This window comes from Nuphar pumila, chromosome 11, assembly GCF_984573655.1.
Source record: "Nuphar pumila chromosome 11, dmNupPumi1.hap1.1, whole genome shotgun sequence".
NCBI classification, from domain to species: Eukaryota; Viridiplantae; Streptophyta; class Magnoliopsida; order Nymphaeales; family Nymphaeaceae; genus Nuphar; species Nuphar pumila.
This window is the reverse complement of record NC_143259.1, coordinates 9,995,466-10,017,928: the sequence shown is the minus strand read 5'-3', so window position 1 is coordinate 10,017,928 and position 22,463 is coordinate 9,995,466. Positions and strand designations below refer to the sequence as shown.

General features: G+C 39.8%; 1 protein-coding gene across 1 annotated transcript; it reads left to right on the top strand.

The window, feature by feature from the left end:
* The first annotated feature begins 315 nt into the window (after positions 1-315).
* Positions 316-8,002, top strand: LOC149821927 (very-long-chain aldehyde decarbonylase GL1-5-like). Its single transcript, XM_089980911.1, has 10 exons — positions 316-428; positions 549-775; positions 1,155-1,387; positions 1,920-2,139; positions 3,957-4,332; positions 5,445-5,552; positions 5,650-5,850; positions 6,576-6,674; positions 6,757-6,930; positions 7,599-8,002. Exons 1-10 carry the CDS (start codon positions 369-371, stop codon positions 7,776-7,778), a joined length of 1,878 nt encoding a protein of 625 aa, XP_089837037.1. The 5' UTR covers positions 316-368; the 3' UTR covers positions 7,779-8,002.
* Positions 8,003-22,463: the final 14,461 nt, after the last annotated feature.

The window sequence follows — 22,463 nt, the reverse complement described above, 5'->3', positions numbered from 1 at the left end:
CACGGTACTGTACACGCAGGGCAACGATGTACCACAATTTCTGGGGAGCCCTTACGTCCATGGACACGGATCCCCTGTCAAAGTCCAGATCTTGCCACGTGTCCACCAGTCAGAAGGTTTTCTCTTATTAAAATTTTCATAGTATGCCACGTGGCACGATCTGCATATCGGCACTGTCGCAGGACATAGACCCATAGGACCTGACCAAAGAAGACAGTTGGATTGGTACGAGCAAGACAGAGATAACACTCGTATGGGCGTGACTTGGGGCATTCATAAACCATATGAATCTACGAGTACGTTTTCCAAGTGGCCTTTATAAATACGGGCAGAAGATTGGCATCACTACGTGAAAAAGTGAGGGAGGGATGGCTTCAAAACCAGGGCCTCTTACCGATTGGCCATGGGAGAAACTTGGTTCTTACAAGGTAACGCTCTATGTGATAGATTAAGAAACAGCACAGCTGACTACGCTTCAAGTTACCATTTCTTAGACGGCCTTGTGTATTGACGTCCTTTTGTTCTCTTTTCTTTGGTTTGTTTGGCAGTATACCGTGTTGTTGCCATTCATTGGGCATGCCATCCACACTCTCTACAACAGTGAAGCCAAAGACAGCAGGGACTACACGCTCTTGTCCCCGTTTTATCTGCTTGTGAGCAGGCTTGTCCATGACCAAGCATGGATAAGTTGGTCACGGTTTCAGAATGCAAGAAGCAAGCACCGAATTCAGAGCAGGGGCATCGAGTTCCAGCAGGTGGACCGGGAGAGGCGCTGGTCAGAGTCTCTCTCTCTCTTTCTCTTAAAATGCATGTGATTATGTTTGATAAGTTCTGTTTATTGCTCAAAGCTGTCTACTGTGAATCCTTCTTCCAGTCCCAAGCAAGAACTGTGGCTAATTAATGAACTCAAATATTCTGCATATGACCAAGTTGGTCGAGTTCATCAGGGACTCGGAACAACTTTGGAATCCAGGGCAAAGTTGGTCAAATAGGTTTGAACCAGAATTCTAGCATGACCAACCAAATAGGTTGGCTGAACCCAGAGTGGTTCGATCAGGTCAGCTTGGTGTGAGCTCTGATGCTGCTTGGGGGGGGGGGGGGGGGGGGGACAGAGTGTGGATGGTGGTTGTGATTGACATTGTGGTGAACTGCAGGGATGACCAAGCCATCATGCACGTCATCTTCCTTTACGCAGCGCATTTGGTGATTCCGGGAGCCTCACACCTGCCACTTTGGAACGGGAAAGGGGCGCTTATTGCCGCTCTGGTGCATGTGGGACCGGTGGAGTTTGTGTATTACTGGGCTCACAGAGCCCTTCATCATCACTTCCTCTTTACCCGCTACCATTCCCATCACCATTCCTCTTTCGTTACGGAGCCCATTACTTGTAAGTTTTCCTCTCTCTCTCTCTCTCTCTCTCTCTCTCTCTCTCTATATATATATATATATATATATATATATATATATATATATGCTCTCTCTCACACATCTTATTTTCGGTATTACTTAATGATGTGTGTTAAATATTTGTGCAAAGAAAAAAATCCTTAACACAAAAAAAGGACCAACATGAATATTATCGGAGATTTATTTTTAGTCCTACCGCGTTCCGGGATCATTACTGTTATGGTATAAAATTGTGCCACTTGATGATGAAAGGGCTAGAATTTCCCTGTATGTTTTTTCTTTCCATGTTCAATCTTTATGTCTTTAACATGACATGTTAGCTTAGTAACTTTGTGATTTTCAAGTGCATATTGTGGTTAAGGAATAAAGATCCAGTAGAAAGTATGGTTTATGGAATAGTTTAGTGTGATCTTTTGCCTTCTAACCCATAAAGCTTCTAATGGCAGGATGGCTAGCTAATTAAGTGTTTCTTAATCCATCATGGTCATAACAACATATTTTTGCTTTGACAGCTGTGGTTCATCCGTTCGCGGAGCACTTACTGTACCTGGCAATCTTTGCTCCATCATTTGTGGCCCCTTGGATCACTGGAACGGGTTCCCTCATCACCTCATGTGGTTACCTTACTTTTATTGATCTTATGAACAACTTGGGCCACTGCAACTTTGAGTTCATCCCCAAATGGCTGTTTACCATTTTTCCTCCCCTTAAGTACCTCATGTATACTCCCACGTAAGTACTCTGTGTGTGCGTGTGTGTGTTGATTGCAACACGGGGCCAAAATTTGTTCTCAAACAAAGGGAGTTGACTTAGGCTTGGTGGTGGCCCCTAGCCCAGCCAGTGGCTGACTGGGTCATTGACTTTATGAGGGTTTGATGTAGGCTTGTATTTTCGAAGGCTGTGCAATTACATTCAGCCAGTCATGTTAGGGTTAGCTTGAATGACTTTGTCTGGACCCTGGGATCTCATTGTTGTGTGTTTTTGCTATTAAATCTAGAGATGGCAGTGGATCGGGGCGGGGGCAGGGGAGAAGGTCTCCACCCCTGCCCCGTTTCAAAATCCGAAACTCCACCCCCGCCTCCATTCCCCGCACGGGGATGGATTTTAACCTCCAACCCTGCCTCCATCCCCGGTTCATGTCCTCCATCCCCGGTCCAAACGGGGGTGAGGCGGCCCCGTTTCCCCTTAGTCTATAGTCATTCCTTAAAGGATTGGGGACGGGGTGGGGCTAGGCAGGGATTGGGATGGGGATGGGGCGGGGAAAAGCGTAAGTCCATCCCCGCCTCCATCCCCATTTCATGCCCTTCATCCCCGGTCCAAACCGGGCGAGGCAGGGCAGAGCCCTGTTGTCCCCCGGTCCACTGCCATCCCTAATTAAATCTGACCCTGTAGATGTGATCTACGCAGTTCTTTTAGTAAAGATTGGTATTTGGGTCTGAATTCCAACCTGTCATTCTTTTAGTAAAGATTGCTATTTACATCGCAGAATCCAGCCCGTTTACAAGATCTTCCACACTTCAAAAAACAATGCCCTAAAAATACCAAAAAATTATGATTTAAAAAATCATATTTTTTTGTTGAAAAACTCAATCCAATCGGTCGGTTTCTAACAAATCAACCATGTTGAATCCATCTATAAGGTCAGATTTAATCAAAACAATGAGATCACATGGGTGGTATGACCAACTTGTATGAGTTAGGGGAGCCTGGAAGCCATTTGTACCAGTGTTGTGAGAGGCGTACGCCTATGCCTCAGAGGCGAAGCGCAGGCTCAACGCCTCGCTTCGCCTCATCGCATTTACAACCTTGCTTGAGAGTCTCACATTGTGAGAGGCGTACGCCTCAGAAGCGAAGCGCAGGCTCAACGCCTCGCCCTCATCGCATTTAACAACCTTGATTTGTACTTCTAACCACTAGGCCTAGTTGAGTTTGTAAAGGCTGGGAGACATTTGATGGCTTCAACATATATTCTTGTTTGGAAACACTAAAAGACATTGATTATTGGTCATTTTCAGTCTATGATTTGTGAGTCACAGTCTTTATTTGGGCCTGGTAAATTCCTAAGCTCGAGCTAAGATGACTCTCCTGATTTACTAACGAGTCTTGGAACTCAAGAACATACCAACAAGCTCTCCTTCCCTGATCTTAGAAAGCCAGGCCAATTCATGGGGTCAGGCAAGTACCAAGTCGGTCTCAGATTCAAACCCATGGCTGTGTTAATTAATTTGATTGGTGGTCTACTACCTTTTGAGTGAGTGAATCACCAAATCAAGGTTCAATAATTGACTAGGCAACACATTACCTGGTCTAGTCTTAACTGACTCAGACCGAGCTTACCTTCTCGGTTGACTTGGTAAGTCGATATCTTTGTTTAATTTTGAATTGGCTGTTCAAACAAATCTGGATTCTAAATCAAAGTGTTTTCTCAATACATGGTATATTAGGACCCCACCCATGTGGTAGGTGAGCCCAAGCCAGGTTTTACAACTAAAACTTTGATTGGCGGTGCACTGACATTGGCTTTCTGTGTTATTTTATCTAATTAACAGGTTTCACTCCCTCCATCACTCTCAAGTTCACACCAATTTCTCTCTGTTCATGCCCGTATACGATTACATGTATGGTACTGTCGACAAGACCACAGACTCCCTATACGAGACGTCGATCCAAGGAAGGGAAGAGATGACAGATGTCATCCATCTGACACATCCAACTACCATCCACTCCATTTGGCAAATTCGACTCGGCTTTGCCTACTTGGCAGCTGAACCGTATTGCACCAAGTGGTACTTCTGGCTTATGTGGCCCTTCACTGCTGTCTTGGCACTGCTGACATGGATGTTGGGGGTTACCTTCACTGTGGAGAAGATCCGACTTGACAAGCTCAAGATCCAAACATGGGCGATCCCACGCTTCAACTTTCATGTAAGACCCAGTACCCTTCTAAGTGCACCCATGGTGTAGTGACTTGGGTAGGCCCATTCATTTGGAGTTTGGTAACCTATGATTGTCACACCCCCATCTAATAACTTCCTCTCCCCACATCATTCAAGATGAAAAGGAACAAAGTGAGACGAAAAAAAAAAAAAAGTGGAAAAGAATAATCCTTTTGCCAAAGTCACTAAAACATAAAAGTAATAATTGATTGTGTGATTTTTTTGACCTTTAGTTGAAACTCATAGGGAGAGATTGTTTTGACCAAATTTGATCTTATGAATGTGTTCAGTATGATCAAAATAATAGAAATCAATCCTTGGATCATAGTTTTTTAACATAAAAACATGTTTTTTTTAAATTTGAAAATTCAGTGCCTGTTAATGGGTCTTGTCTCTTCAGATTCCGTTAACAGATCTCGACTCTTCGGATTCCGTTAACGGGTCTCGGCGCTTCAGAGTACGCCTTAGCTTTTTACTCAATATTAACATGCTTTCGTCGTTCTTATTGTGTTCTATGCAACTGTTTGTTGATTTGCTTTTGTCTGGATTTTGGTGGAATGCGGAACCCGACATGCTTGCTCCCTGTTTTTGTTTCGATCTACTGTTAATCATGATTTGTATTGCTGTTGATTGTGAAACTGCGTGATCTGAAAAACGATCCAACAAAATAGACTTGCATGCTTTATTGTTGGCGTCTTAAATTGAATCGATGGAGGTAGAAATCAAGTCTATTCTTTCACCTATGCATCTGGATCTGAACTTTGGTTTACCAACTTTTAATTGCAATTAACTGACTAGGGATAACTTGTGAACATGACCAAGTTAGCCGGATGTTACTAGTTTTGAAACCTACAGATTTGCACCCTTTGCCGCAAGGCTGAAGCTGGGTATACACACTGTTTGATATGCAAAGAAGACCTCCCTCCTGAAAAAAAAATCGACTTGCATTTGGGGCCTTACTTGACAAGCCTACAAGACTAAAACTTGGTTAAATATCATTGTTGGGCCTAATGTCTTTGACAAACTAATTAATGTGGTAAAGTTGTTTCACTTATTGTTGTCTTTTTTTTAATATTTACTTATTGTTGCATTTATGTACAGTACCACCTCGATTGGCAAAAGGGTACAATCAACAAAATGATAAAGAAAGCCATCCAAGAAGCAGATGCAAGAGGCGTGAAAGTCATAACTCTAGGCCTTCATAACCAGGTAAACTTTGTGATACTTTTTACCAGTAACACCGAGGTGATTGGTGCAAGCATTATTATAGGAGAATTGACAGCTTTTAATCTGTTCATTGGACTAGAGCGAGGAGCTGAATGGAAATGGGAAGACTTATTTGGAGGGGGTTGAGAACGTGAAGGTGAAAGTGGTGGATGGTTGCTCTTTAGCTGCAGCAGTGGTGATGAATAACATCCCTCAAGGGGCAAGGCAGGTTCTGGTGTGCGGCAGGCTCACTAAAACCGGTTATGCCGTTGTCCATGCTTTATGCCAGCGTGGGACCAAGGTGACATCCTTATTAAATGCTTCTTATTTAACTGTATAATTATAACCACTAACCAGGCTTGACCAACAGCAGTACAATCATATCCAATGTTTTGATCTAACCATACATGTGTTTAACACAGTTTATAACTATGTCAGTGGGTTCAATCAAATAAAAAATTCCAAAAAAGATTTGAATCTCAAAGAAAATACCACAAGATTCAATCTGACATAAAATGGACAGCTTAGAATTCATGAATACAAGGGTGATTTAAAGATGGCCCCAAACATAATAATGTTGTAATCAACTCAAACACGTGAATGCAGAGTAAATAGAACATGCTAAACATGATCCAGATGTCAGCATTTTGCTTCCGGAGATTAGATCTACGTAAATGAAGAGCGTGCCACCATATGCTGTGGTAGTTCAGTACCACAATAGGCCAACAGATGACCTATATATTCCAAATAAGTTATTTATTAATACCAGCAGGAACCACAAATCAAAGAGATTTTTTTATTTGATCCGAGTTTCTGCATCCAAAATATGCTGTAGCATGCCACAAAATCCTTCTTTTTGGTGATCCCATTCCTAATATCAGTCGTACATGTAGATGCAAAAATTTTGTGATTTTTCAATGTAAGAAAGTCATTTTATGGGGTTTGTATTGGAGTAAACAAAAATGAATGGCACATCGTTCATTGATATTTTCTTTTGACATATGTACTTTCCTGGATGCTCCCCAGGTTCTCACAGTCACAAACGATGAGCTTCAGGGACTCAAATCGAAGATCCCAGTTGATCTCCATACCCATCTTGGACTTGTTAACTACTATGACTGCAAGGTGCTCTGCCTCTTCATGTGCTAGTACAAGTTTATTCAATTTACATGGCACAAGTTTATTCACTTCACTCATTCATTTTTAGGTGTGGCTAGTGGGAGACGGGTTGAGCACCAAAGAGCAAAGGAAGGCACCAAAAGGGACAATTTTTGTTCCATTCTCACAGTTCCCACCGATGGCTGTGCGCCCGGACTGCACTTATCACACCACTCCAGCCATGGCCATCCCTAAAGGGTTCGAGAATGTGCACTCGTGTGAGGTGAGTCCTGTAGTTCCACAACTCATTTTCTACTTTTGAAACAATTTTTTCTTTTTAGTGGAATTAAAAACAGTCATGTGGAACATCCAGCTGTATATATAACACCTAGTTGCCTTGTGAATTCTTCTACACGGTATACAATATATTTCTTTGTCATATAATTTGAGGGCATTAGTCAAGACATTCCCTTATGTTTTCAACTGGCTGCTTATTTTTTAGTACAGTGTTGAAAATGCACTTGAACGTTGGTGAACTTTAGAGAATAGCAAACCCACACTTGATAAGATCGTTAACCTTCAAGAATAGGGCCACAGCACCAAACAAGAACATGAATATCTTAATTTTGCAAAGGGGAAGGATGGTGATTCTGATTCCAATTTTAGATGGGATGTTTCAGATAAGACGATGACGACACTTGTCCTTATGAATGTATACCTGACCATCCTTATCTAAATGGTATTGGAGTCTATAACCAAAATTCCAGACATTTTTATAGGATATTTATCACAAGAACGAATCTCGGGCCCTATGGATATGAAACTATTCTTAATGGCTACTTGAAACCAGGATACATTATGATTTACCTTTGAATAAACAAGTATAAATAAATGTTTAATACATACAATATCACTATGTCTAATGTGTGCATGTTTGTGTATGTGGTGTAGAATTGGCTGCCAAGAAGGGTGATGAGTGCATGGAGAGTTGCCGGAATTGTGCATGCACTAGAAGGGTGGGACATGCACGAGGCTGGCGAGAAGATGCTGGATATGAAGAAAGTATGGGATGCTGCAATTCTTCATGGTTTCCGCCCTCTAGGGGTTGCAAGTTCTAAGCATTTTACATGAGGCTCTGACCTTGCCAGAAGATTGTGTGTGAACCTTGGCCCTAGCCAAGAGTTTTTCCTACTTTACATCTAAAACTATAAGTTTTTCTTTTCTTTTCATTACTAAACTCAGTATGGATTTGAATGTTTCTTGTTGAATATCTGAGCTTGAAAGCCTTGGCCATTTGAATGGGCAATCTGAGCTGGGACTTGGTTCAGATCAATATCTAAAAGTTGTTCATGACAGCTCAGTTAACTTGGTTCATCTGCAGACCGATTGGACCAGTAAATATAAAACAAAATAGTAGAATCATGAAGCTTGGTACCTACTAGAACATGATGACTTAATAGTAGAGCAATGAAACTTGGTATCTACTGGAACATGATGTCCAGATTCATGACTTTGGACAGCTCTTGCCAAGGACAGCTTGAAATGTGCTGATTCACATCTCAGTAGATCAATCAGGTATGTTCCAGTAATCCTAAGTAGCTCAATCGAAGTTCATATATACATGGACTCAATCGTACTATCTCATCTGTAAGTTTTTTAAATGGTTATGTAGAATTTCCCCTCACAATATGAAACACATGGAAAGTTTCAGCTTGGCTCGAACCTACTTAGTACTAGTGTTCAAAGCAAGTTTTTTTTCCTCCTAATAATCAAAGGGCGACTTGTTTTCTTAACCAGTACTTTCTGTTGATTTTAGAAATCCTAGATTTCTAGGTTTATGAACCCTCAAAGTACATTTTCTTGTGGTAGATGGTCAAACTATATTGGTCTTTTTAAAGAAAATATCAACAAGATTTAAGAATACAAGCTAACAATTGAGATAAATGAACAGGAAAACACCAGATTATTTCTAAATACATGATTAGTGCAAGCCTGGAGTAGTAATTTTTATGCAGTTGGTTCAGCTAATATATAGTTTTTCTATCTGGTGATCATCACACGACAGTTTATTGTCAAAACATTTATAAATAGCTGAATCACATGGCAGTTTATTCCTTTCAGAGGTGGGCCACGTAAGGCAGGGTGGTCATAGGCATGGGGCCCTGCCCGGGGTTTTCCTTTGCTTCAGTGAAGGTTCCTTGCAGGGGCCGCTTAAGAGAAGTTGAGGCCATAGGCATATTTTATTGGAGGCTCACATTTCTTCATATTTTTTTTTTCAGTGGAGGCCCTCAGCATGAGCCATGTTTAGAGGCCCTCAGCATGTAAAATATAAGCCTTATATTTATTTATTTTCATTTGAGGCCCTAGCGGTGACCTCAAATCTCAAAGAGGGCAGCCGGCCCTGGTTTCTTGTCATAAAAAAAATGAATAGAGGAAAAAGCTTTAAGACAGGTTTGGAAGGGAGAAAGATGTAAAAAAAATGTAGGAAAGAAAAATGTATAGATTTTCTGAATGTTCCAAAGAGATCTTTTCTCTGAGAGTTTTTTTAAAAAGTACCTCCACTTGGATGGTGAAAGAATGTTTCTTACCCCACCCCACCACTATAACCAATGCTGCTCTTCTTCCAACCTCATCTCACCACCACCACCACCGGCGGCAGAGATCACCGGCAGGAGTATTGATGGGTCTGAGCATTCTCATCTTGGTGATTCCTGTGACATGGCTACTGAGGAGAGATCCGTCCGAGAGTCTTCGATTGAAGAGGAATCGATGGGAGGCCGAGAAATCTTTGATGGTTGTGATGAGAGAGAAGAATACTCTGTCACTGGGATGAAAAACGAGGATGGGTCTCGCTTGTACTCAATTCAGTAATGTGGGAGCCATGAGAACTTCATGGAAAGGAATATTTATGTAAAAAACGAAGTGGGTCGTGAGATGGTTTCAAATCGATGGTGAAGATGACCACGACCTTCGAATCGATGGCTTCGAATCGAAGTGGGTCGTGAAAGGGAGTGTGGGGGAACTTTAAACTGAATATTGCAGTTTTTTCATGTCTCTTATTTTTTGGGGTTTTTATGGTTTCATAACACTTGATTAACAAGTTTTATGTGTTATATGGGTAGGTTTAATTAGGTTTTGGTGATTTTGATCTATAGAACGAGGGTTTTTGTTCAAGAGGAGTGATGACGGAAGTGAGTTTTTTTCAGTTTAGAGTAATGTTGATTTTATATATTGTTTTTCTCATGCTACGCAAACAAGTGAAAATTTTTTATTTAGAAAAATTATCATATCAAAACATCTCAGGCAAAAAAAAAATCCTATGAGTATTTTTCTTGCTTCCAAACGTGCCCTTAGGCACTAGGCTGAACTAGTCCCTAGTGCATCTTGTAGTTCTATTTCATGACAAATATTTCCTTGAATAAAATAACAAAAATTCCAAATAACATTATAGAATTAATTGACTAATCTCCCTTTATCAAATTCAAAAATCTGTATTGGAACGACTAGAGCTTCATGGAAGTTGCAAATATATCAGCATTTTATACAATTCTTCATGCGATCTAGTGAAAGAAAGAAACTAGTATTGTGTAAGATCACCAAATAATCTACAGGGCTTTTTTTCCTTTTCCTTGATAAGCAAACTGGGGGAATAATCCTGGTGGGATTCAATCCCAAGACCACTCAGTTATGATAATGTGGCCTAACCTTCCATCTATCTCGTTTAATTCTGAAATATTCTACAGGTTCTGTGAAAAATTATTTTCAATAAACAGAAGATTTTACATACCAGGCCATCTCTTTGAACCAAAGCACTTAATTAGCAGCCAATAATAATTCAGAACTCTTTGATAGAAGTTTGTAAACTCAGCCAACTGGTACTCACAAGCTTCATGAAAGAGATCAACATTAATTTGAGGATATTGGACGTCAATCATCTTCCTATAAGATTAGCTCACCATCACTAAGAATAATCATATCTTGCTTTGACCACTCCAATAGCAAAATAAGGGTAACCCTCCTCCACTGAAAATTTAAGAAAATATGTACTGCAGATTGCGAAGGCATTTTCATAGTTGCTGACATCAGGTTCCAAGAGATTTCATATGCATTACCACAAGTTTTGGAAGTGCTAACTAGCAAGTATATGTAAATTTTGTTTTTTCAAGAGCTGGGAAAGTTAGGAGTAAGAGCAAAATTTCACTGCACAAAAGGGTGCAAGTTTATTCCTTGGAATGGAATGCACTAGAAGTTTTCATCCTTATTTCATTTCACTCATGGTTCTTAAAGAATACAAATTATACTGACACAAACCCAAATGATTCACTGTTACCCTATTTGAATTCCTATTTCCATACAACAATGAAAGAGGAATTCCTATTGTCATACAACAACGAAAGAGGAATTCCTATTGTCATACAACAACTAACGATATGCATCAAACACACACAAACTCGGAGAACTCGAATCCTTTAAATCCTAAAACCCTCTAAATTTTCAAACTGTCTTCTATAAATTTCACAAAACAGATTCAAGCTCTAATGACACAACAAACAAAACCAAACTCCAATATCTAGACTCTCAATGCACACCAGGACGATGACTGGAGTATGTTTCAGCTGAACCCTTACATAAGGCCCTTTCCAATCTCACTTCAAATGGAGTTGAATGCCAGTACACTCTCTGATCCTACAACATATAAATTGCACAAGTTTTAGCTTCATTTCTTATCAAACCCATAAACTCACATTTTAAGCCAGCCTTCTGTTTGACTTGGTACCTCTCTGTATTTACTGGTTGTATTTGGTATTCCTTTAATCTCACGACCAGATTTTCCTGAAAATTCTTCCATGGCAAATGGTTTGTTCCAATTTCCATCAGGGGACCAGTATGGTGATCTTTGAGGAGGTGTTCTATTGATCGGTTCATTTGTCAATGCACCAAAAAAATTTCGTTCTCCATCAATCTTATTCGAGCAAATAGTACCATCCTTGGATTTTTCAGAAATTCCAGCATGGGTAATGCCGAAATAGGCCTCTGCAGCAGTCTCAGAGGGGCTTAACCAGTTTGAGAGACTAGCATCAACCCGCATTTCCTCTCTTGGTTCCGATTGGAATTTGATCAGTGTTTCTTGGTTGCATGGAATATTTTCCTTCCTCTCTTTCAATAGCGGCTTCGAGTCTCTACTCTTTAGTACTTTCCACTGCGAAAGATTTTCAACTGGGTTTAGCACAGAATGAACATACTGACTCCGGTCGCGTGGATGACTAACCACCATTGTTGGTCTCTGGTTCACAGCATCAGCTTCTTTCTTGATAGATGGAGGTGAATCACTTTTTGTTTCTGACTCAAAAGAAGAAGAATACCATTCAAACAACACCTCACGTTCATGATCTGCATCATCATCATTTTCACCATCATCATCATCATCATCATCATAGTCGTCATCAGTAGGATCATCATCTTCATCATCACTGTTTCTGCAATTCTGATATCTGTGAGAAGCAGGGTATGAACCAGTGGTAGAAGCAGTTGAATAATCTTTGGAAGAAGTCAAAGTATGGTCTTTCTCTTCTATTTCATCTTGAGTAGCTCCTTTACGTTCTTCCTCTGAGGAAAACTTCGGCTCTTCTTCAGAAGAAACCTCTGAATATGTTTTCACTTGAAGATCAAACGTGACCTTCTTCTGGGATCTAGAGTTCAAGACCTCTGTTGTTTCTGTTCCCTCTCTGAGGAAAAAAAAGAGGCCTTTGAACCAACATTCTAAAAGAGAAAAAGGATGCAACATGTAAACGAATAAGCAGCCATAAGATAGAAGATTAAGCCCCATATCTAAACCTTGATTCTAAATTTGAACCTCCCTGGATCTCTGTGGTGGGTGGCTTCAAGGAACAAGTTGGAACAATCAAGGAGTAAGTGGGTAGCTGAGAGTCATGGCATTCATGGTTCTGCAACTAAATAGAGCATGGATTAGGCCATGAAAATGATGAAAAGCAAAGATAAGTCAGCACCAATAAATTTTTTTTCTCGCATACAAAGAAAAGCAAGTGAAGATAACGGAAGAAAGAAAAGCTTACAGTGTTTCTTGGAAGGACTTTGGGTGTTGGCCTTCGCCCTCTTCTCCCCTTAGAACCGCCAAAACAAGCAAGAAAACACCCCATTTTCAGGTTGGCTTCTAAAGGGGATATGGGTTTTGGGGGGTGATTTAGGAGATGAGGAGAGAGGGTTGGTGATCATAGGAGGAAGAGGAGAGAGTGGGTTGGCTTAGTTGGCCCTTTGGACCTCTGGGAAAATGCTAGGTGCAATGGAGAGGACAAAACGGTCAAATATTTCGAAAAAAAATCTGACCGTTGGTACGGGGGAGGGATAGGCAAGGTGTAGAAATATAGCTGTTGGGGATGCGGGGCACACATAGTTAGTAGTCGTATGGGGAAGGGGATAAAAGAAAAGTTTCGAGGTGGGGGCGGTGCCTCATAATTGTGAATATGGTATAGGAAAACAGATGTGGTGTGTCATTTTCTCTCTCCTCATCTTTAAATTGAATCTCTTTCCCTTCCTTTCAGAAAACTCTCTCTCTCTCTCTCTCTCTCTCTCTCTCTCTCTCTCTCTCTCTCCACGCGCACAAAAACAATGGTCTTCCAAGAAGTCATTTCGGCAGAATAGTTCAGCAAGGTTAAGCGCCGGTCTTTAAAGGAAAGTTTTCCTTTCGATTCTGTATACAATATTCTAATTTGCATGAGCATCACTGAATGTCGCTGCAGCAGCAAATGAGCCCTTTTAAAAACCAATACAAATTGCAGGAACCATCTTAAAGCATGAATGCAAAAAAAAAAGTGTACCAATGTCTTCTTTTTATTAATTTATTCTCATGTGTTTAAAATTTAAACTAGAGCCGGTTATTTCAATTGGATATAAGGTTTGGCTGGCTTCGTTCAAATTCCAAAAGTATGTCATTAGTGATTAGCCCTAGGTGTCAGGCCCGCAGAAATATCCTAAAGACTTTGTCCTAATAAGTGACTGTAAATCTTAGCCTGAGCCTAGCTGACAATAGAGCATGTCTTGTGACTTTAGACGCCATGTTTGGACGCTGTAAAAATTTCAGTTGAATTTCTATCATATGAAAACCATGGGGCGTACGGCTGAGGGAAATTTCATTACAGTTTCTCCACCTATTCAGGTGGATAAATGTTTCATTTGCAAAGATCTAAAATTTACACAAATAAGTAAAACCTTTTCATGGAAAAGTTTTCACTCGTTTGAAAAATGTACGAATTCAAATTTTGTACAAATATTTTCCATCCTTTTCTCACTTTTGAACGCGGCTTTAGCCAGGCCCTTGGATTTGATAAGGAGGCCTGAAAAAATTGGCTTTGGTCTGAATCCCGAAGTTATGCCGTTAGGCCGAGATGTCAGACCTGCAGCAAACCGACCAAACCTAATTTGGATATTTTGGGACAATTTGTTCATTGTGGAAGGATACATTTCCATTTAAAGCCATCAAGGATCCGGTCACTTAGGGGTGTCCACAGGTTAGGTGGGTCGGGTTTGGTTCGTACCCAGGTGAAACCAGACCTGACCATGATTTTGGGGTATGGTATCGAATCTGGACCCAGGTTTAATCAGACCTACCATAAGAGAAACCATACCCGGACCCAATAAGAACTACATGAACGGGCCATACCTGGTAAAATATTATTTTTTATCATTTTGTGGGTCTTAATCCAAACTCAGGTCAGGCTGGGTTTGGTAAAAAAAATCACAAACTATACCCGGATTCATGTATTAATCGGACCTTCAGGTCTGGACCAGGGTTTTCTTATTTATCACCATACCCGGACCCTATAGAGTTTGGTACAGGTTGGGTCCCGGTAAACCGGACCAGTTGACACCTCTACGGTCACTACTAAAAGGTGGAATACTATTTCAAAAGTTCTATTTTTCAAATCCCGTATTTATGCACCACGCCCAAAAAGATTTTTTTTAATCAAATGAAATAGTCTTTATCATCCAACTCCAAATGATAAAATTGTTTAGAGTAAATTACAGAAAGGCACAATGTTTGGATATTGTTTTAGACCAGACTCAATCATACCCCGGCAATACTTTTAACACTTTTTATTTTTAATTATATTGATAAGTTTTCTTTACATTCTTATATATTTTTATATATTTATTGACTTTAAAAATAATTAGGCATGGCATAGGCCAATTATATGTATATCCTGACCCATTTTAAAGAGACGAGTAGAAAGGCTTGGGCTATGCTCATCACTAGGGATGGCAGTGGACGATGGACAAGGTCTCCACCCCTGCCCCGTCTCAAAATTCCTCTCTCCATTTCCGCACAGATTTTGATTTTAACCTCCATCCCCGTTTCATGTCCTCCATCCCCGCCGGTCCACTGCTATCCCTAAAGGCATTTTAGTTATTTTACTAACGGAGATCGGGGACGGGGTGGGGGAAAGCATAAGTCCATCCCCGCCTCCATCTCTGCATGGGTTTTTATTTTAACTTTCATCCCCACCTCCATCCCCGTTTCATGTCCTCCATCCCCGGTCCAAATGGGGTGAGGCGGGGCCCCATTTTCCCCCGGTCCACTGCCATCCCTACTCATCACCCAGCCCAAAAGTTTACAAGCTGGCTTAAGCTTGTTTCTGGCACAGCCTTTTGTGGGCCCAACCGAAACAAAGCCCAGCCTGATCCGAATGCACCCCTAGATCTTTAGGTCATAGGTTGGCAGAACCAAACCGGACAATCCAGATTCACAAGTACTCCAACTCTTCTAATGATCAACAGTCATGGCCTCATGAGTCATGGGAATAGGTTTCTTTTGTTTTAGTTAAGTCTTCAAGAGCCATAAACTGCAAACTAACACTGGCTTGCTGAACAAAACACACAATGACGTGCACAAAGCTTGGGGTAGCAACAGATTTTCCCAGAAGCCTCATCAGTTAGATTGTTCTGTTTTTTTTTTTTTTTGTAGATTGGACAAAAGAAAACCCCATCACCGACCACACATTGGCAGGCCTCTGGTTGGTAAACCCCTTGAGGTCTCCACCTGACCGCTAGGGAGTACACCCAGCTTCGACCTTTGCAGCAAGGGACATACCCCATGGCCTCTGAACTCATGATTTCTCGTCAACGTGGTGACCTTTATCAGCAGCCCCATCAAGTTAAGAAAAATCTAAACCTCCTGATTCTGTATAAGATTCAGTGTTTCCAACAATTGACCAGACCTCATTTTAAATAAAGCATTTCTACCAGCGTTCAAAGCCTTTTCATTATGCCAATAAAACAGAAACTTCTTGCACATTTCTACCTTCTTAAACCAGTATCAACATATAACAACATAAAATAATGCTAGCGCATTTTTACATCATTAGCCATTATAGACACCAACAACTACCGCAAGAGCTGTCTAAGGTGAATGTACAACAGAAAAGGCTGTTTTTCATGTTCATACGAAATGCTAGAGGTGAAGAAAGTAGTTATAATGTCATAAGAGGAACAGAAAGGGTCGACAGGATTAAAGTTTTGTACACTTGTAGAGAAAAAAAAAACATCCTCCCACTTTTTCATTGTACATGGTTATAGATTATCAAAATCCAAGAGATTATTGCCAAAGCGCAATTACATTCAAATTCAAATATGAATGCTTTCTCCTTGCTGCAATGCAGTTTACCCCACCAAATCATTGCTGTCCAACTTGCAGTGCTGCTAAGTGATCATTAAAGCCACCTAGTTGAGCACCTTCCATATACACTGAATGGTACACAAACCACACTGCAGCAAGGACAGCACCTTCTTTAGATATATCTCCAGATGAGGTTACAATTGTATTGGACCTGGTAATATAGAAATTTCAAAGTAAATGACAGTTCATGATCTGCATCCAGTCCAAATACCCAATAATTCAGCAATGATTAAGTCCCAGACTTTTCCTTTAAGTTGAATGAAAACGGGGTCCTCAACCCGTCTCCATCATGTTAGCTTGCTGCCAGCATCATTACTTTCAAGTCAAAAACTGGGTGGCTCTTGTCAAAACCAGCAACTGAGATTTACATTATGACACATACACATGAATCTAAGGGATCATCATCATAATCGTCATCACTTGAATCACTACACAACAAAAGACACAAAGTGAGGCAATAAGGAAAAAGCCACAAATACAATTTCACATTCAACACAGATTAAAAGCCGCAAAAAGAGGTGATAAAGTAACAGATTTGACTAGTGTTGTAGGTATCGTAGTGTATCGTACGATATGCGGTTTTCCGATATGATACACACCCATATCTCGATACGGGTGTGTATCTTACGATACACTCTGATACGGGGCGTATCTTAGGATGCACTATAAATGCAGTTTGAGTGCACTTATTTCATTTTTTTTTAAACATATAAGGTCCCTTGGAGCAAGTTCATATTTATCCCTAAAGAGCTTAAGAGTGATTTAGGGAGATTTTTTGCAAAAAAAGGAAGAGAATGATGATGATGATGATGATACTTGACATTATCTAATTCATTTTTGTTTGAATTTTGAATATATTTGGTTATTTAAAAATTTTAAGTATTGAAAAAGCATTTTATGATAATTTTTTTTGTTTATGTAAACACACATTATTATGAATTGTCACTTATTATCTTAGATTCATTATTTAATATGCATATTATTTCATAGTTCACATTTTTCTTGTTAGATATGCATGCCATTTATAGCATATTATTTTGATTATTGAATCTTCCAATGTCTTATGCATGTCATTCATTGCACATAATTGTTTTGCTATGTGATATTGTAGTTTTATCTTATGATATTCATCATTGTTTCTTGTATTATTAATTATTTTTAGATTTTTCCTGATTTTTTAAATTTTTTATTTAAAACATATGATTTTTGACGATACGATACGATATGCTACGATACTTATCTTATGTTGGGCCCATCCGATACCGGTTATGATAAGCCTTTTACAACCTTGGATTTGACTACCAATGTGTTCAGATCTCAGTTTTCTTGGCATTACAGTGTGCTGAAGCAAAGGTAACTTTTTCTTTTGTGTAACAAGGCCACTGCTTTGGTTTGGATGTCTTATTATGGGCCAAGAGGTGCCATGTTAACCATGGCCCTGTTTTGGTGTGCAAAACTCCATGAATACTTCCCCCTGCCCACTGTAGATAATTTTCTGTTGGCTTCAGCCTTGCAGCAAGGTATGGCCACCCCAGGTTTCAAATGTAACTCAACTTCAATGCCTTAAGCCAACCCACCTAACCAGGTGTCCCTTGTGGGCCAAACTAACATTGCCGCCTGCAGCATGAAGCTCATCCACATAGCAGGTTGAAAAATATTCTACAGGCAGAAGTATGTGGGGGCTATCCATGGGTCGGATTCAGGCAGTAGCCACTTCTGCTCAGTTCTTGGTCCAACAAAGGAATCCTTACAAGGCATACCTTCCAGGTCCTATCAGATCTGTCACAATCAATTCCAAGTCCAGGTTGAGTTGGCATCACCTCGTAGAACCTCACCAACCCTAAACTTACACAGAAATAAAATTGGATTGTCATCTTCAGGTTTGAATTGCAAGTAAATAACTGGACCTCCAGCCAACCAGGAATTAAGTCCTACTGAACCAGCCCAGTGAACCTATTGAACCGCTTTAATAGATCCAGATCTTGGTCCTATAAGCGCAGGTTCAGGTGAGGATTGGCTCTTGACCTGGCACCAGTTAACTGGCTCGAGATCACAGATCACCATGGCTCAAAGGCCCTAATATGCAGGGATAAGATAATTTTAGCTAAAAAAGATTCAGGTACACCCAGGGGTCATGAGTTGCAAGGTTCACTGTCTAAACCAAATAACTAGTCACCTGAGCAAGTGATAGCCATAAAAAAGTCTGCATTCCTATGTACATACACGTCATCTAAGAAAAAATCTCTATTCAATCATCAGCATTAGAAGGTAACTGATAGTTAAGCATGTAAAAACGTAGTAAGTGAAGGTTCCAAATCATTGTAAATCTACCAGCAAACAATACTTCTTTTAACAATGTTTCGATGATTGTTTTACTCCATCAATCATATATTCTAAAAGCAATGAGAATTCTGCCAATGAAAAGCTACATTTGAGACATCTAAATGCATCAAACATACATAACTGATGCAGCTAGGAATGACTTACAACAGAAACATGGATTGCAGCACTCGTCCAGAAACTACATCATCATTTTATTCAATACCAATTACATGGTTTGGATGCAGGTAATCCCACACAAATACAGTGTTCACCACCTACATCTTTCATGTGTCTTTGTGTGTCCACATTGATTTGAACTCAAGAGCTCCAGGTTGTACAGAACTGTAGTATTTCACCAACAGATTTGACCATGTCTTTCTTGTATATTCTTAACATTCTGATGTCTAGGATGTAACTTACAATGTCAACAAAATTTTTATAACTTCTAATGTTAACATTTTTTTCTACATATTTGTCACCCTCAGTAGCAGAAACCTTTTCCTTTTATATCTTCCACGAAAGCTGTTGTAGGTTCTGTCCCCTGAACACAAGATGCAATAGCATCACAGTCCAAAGGCATTCATGCCATTTTCAGTTCAGTCTCTCTTTGTTTAAAGGAAATATAGCTAGCTTTGGAACTATACTATATCAAGTTCTCCTACACTAGGTATAAAATGTTCAAATATACCATGTGCAGAGGGTTCCAGAGTTAGGTGGGTTGCTATGTGTTCCATTATTTTCTGTTAAAATAGTGAGAAGAAAAAGGAGAGAAAAAGGAAAAAGATAAAATATAGATGTTTAGCCAAAGGACAGGAAAAGGAAAACAGAAATAGCTCCCAAATCTCAAAGATAAGGGTTAAATGGGATTAGGTTACATGGAGAAGAGGGTGAGAACCCTAGAGGAAAAAAATTGATACCAGGCAAAGAGTAAATAAAACAAGTGTTACGCACAAAAAGAGGGCAAAAATAAAAGTTGACAAAGGTAGACTGATGAAAACATAAAATTTCCTTTTTTAATAATGAGCAGAAAAAATTGGTAGCAATCTGCAGCCAGCTAACATGGCAAAGATTAAGAGGAGAAGAGAACATAAGAATACACCCAAGATGTAAAGTTTTTCTTATATCAACTTGGAGAAAAGTCAAGGAACACTCAAGCAAACACCCAAATACATGACATACAAATCAAGCGGCAAGGCAAAACCTTGTAGTATCATATCACAATAGATTTTAGTATTCTAGCTTCGATATGTAACAAGGTAATGGGCTTGAGGAAGACAAATAGTAATATTTCTAGATGGATGGGTGGAAAGAAATGGGGTGTCCATGCATCTCAAACTGAAAAAGGTGATCTTATAAGACTGCAATAAGGTATGCACTGTTTGGATGTGCCAACTAATGGGCAACAAACACAAGATGTAGAAGAAAAAATGAACGTGGCAGATTGAGTAAAGTAAGCAGACTATAACAAATTAACATGATCAAGAAACATCATTTTAGTAAAATTAGGGCATTACTGATAAAATTGAAAACATAAGTTTCAGTAAATTTAGCGCATGACTGATAAAGGAGAAAATTAGGAATGTCTGTTAAGATCCTCTGGGCATGTTAGAGATAAAACAATGTAAATGCAAAAGGGTGAGATGAGAGAGGTTGGAAGGGCTGGCAGAAGGGGAAGACCAATGAAGGTCCAGAGAGAGTCAGCAAGTGGAGATATATAAGATTATTAAGTGACTGAGTTTAGATTTTCATAAGACTAACATACGCTCTTGGCATCTTGACTCTTAAGCTGGCGAAGGGCACAACAATGCTTATACATCACAATAATTTGGCTGGTGCTCTACGATCTTCATAAAATAGTTGTCAGATTCACCTTGTGGTCCATTTGAGTTGTCAAGAGGATCCTTAATACATTGGAAGAAAAACCAAACTCACAACCATATCAGCCACATTTTAGACCCTTCCTATCTAGTAGTTTACTTCGATGGAAATTTATTATTGGTTCCTGCATCAAGATGTGGCATCAGCTTCTCCCACAAAAAATATGAAACAATTCAAAGCAGCAAAACCAGTGGAGAAGCACAATAATACAACAGGTCTTGCCACAGGATATGGAGCAGTTGTGGATGCTTGACATGCCCAATAACAACTGAATCTTCACATTCCCATTCTTTCTTATAACCAAGATGTGTTGAATTAACCAATAATCCAGTGTTTCACATACAACCAAGCACTAGAAAAACTTCTCATCAAAAGTATTTTATAATTAAAAGAGATTAAAGATAAAACCTACTTGTACCGCAAGCAAAAGTAGCTGGCAGCTGCGCCATGCACATTTTTCTATCGATCTAATATACCACATTTTTAAAGCCAAACATATCGATCGATGCAAATCAAAAGGTGTTGATGATCTTGCAATATGATTTGTGAAAAAATGGGTGATGACATTGATTTAATGTTTGAATCCGCAAAAATAAACTTTATCATCCATGTGAATGACATCAAGATCTTAGTCATCTTGGAAGTTAATGACGGAACATATTAGCTCGGCTGCAGAAAATTAAAATAATAAAGCTCCTTGTTAGCACCTTATCTACTTGACCTGCTGGGGTTGATATGCTGATTCTGACGTGACTCAAAGACTTTTTGAGGGTCAATTTATCTGAAGTCAATATGCATGTAACATAAGTGGAGACCCTCAAGATCCTGACCGATATCATTAAAAGGCAGACCCCACTGACACCTCCATTTCCCCCATATGGCATCCACTCCGTTACGCACTTCAAAAGATCGATTTAACCTTAAAAAATATGGGAATACGAACCCTTTTACGTATCTGAATTGCCAAGCACTTATTTTTTCATGTGAGAAATCTAATGACAGATCAAAGAATTACAGAGCCACCAACTGGACTAACAACTTAAGGAAAGACTGCACGTCCTAAACAAAATTACCTTACAACTTGTGTACTATATGTTCATTCTTCTCTACGATGACTTGTACAACGACTGCAATGATAAATTGAAGAAACACAAATGCCATAACGAAGGAAACAAACACCAAGGTTCCAAAATTAAAGAACATGGAAGATTGATTGTCACCACTCAAACCAACAACGCGTTTGATCGTTGCCAAAATAACCTTAAAATTTGTGTATGCATTTGTTATTTGCTGCAAAGAATAATTCACATACAACATCAACAATTCAGAAAGATACAAACACCATGAAAAGAAGAATAGTACACCAAAAAAAGAAAAAAACAAAGAAAAAGCAAACAAGAAGTACGCCAAGCATTCATTTGAAAACTCATGAACAAACCAGAATTCACGATTAAAAAGATGAACTTTTCTGTAAGGGGTTCGACATAGATTACCTCGGCACGAATTCGCGAACTTGCACGAGTTTTTTGCCGTTCTTATCGTTCCACTGAACTTTCCGCCTCGATTTTGTCGGCCCATTAGTCCTTCTCTTCGAGCTCCTATTCTTCTGCAAAGAAGACAACAAGGCATCCGATTCCCCGACTTCCCTTCTCATCTCACCCTCTTCTTCCTCCTCCTCCTCCTCCTCCTGCTGCGGTACCGGTTCCGCCTTCTCGACGCCGACAACCATTTTCTTCTTCTTCTTCTTCGAATCGCTACGACTCAAAGCGCCAGGATCCATTGTTGCAGAAACAATTACACCAATGAATCCCTCACCCGAACCATGGGACGCGTAATTTACACGTCCGATTCATCAACAATCCATTCAGAACCAAACCAAACAGAGGAAAAATAAATGCCCACCTTCACCAATCAAGAAAACAAAG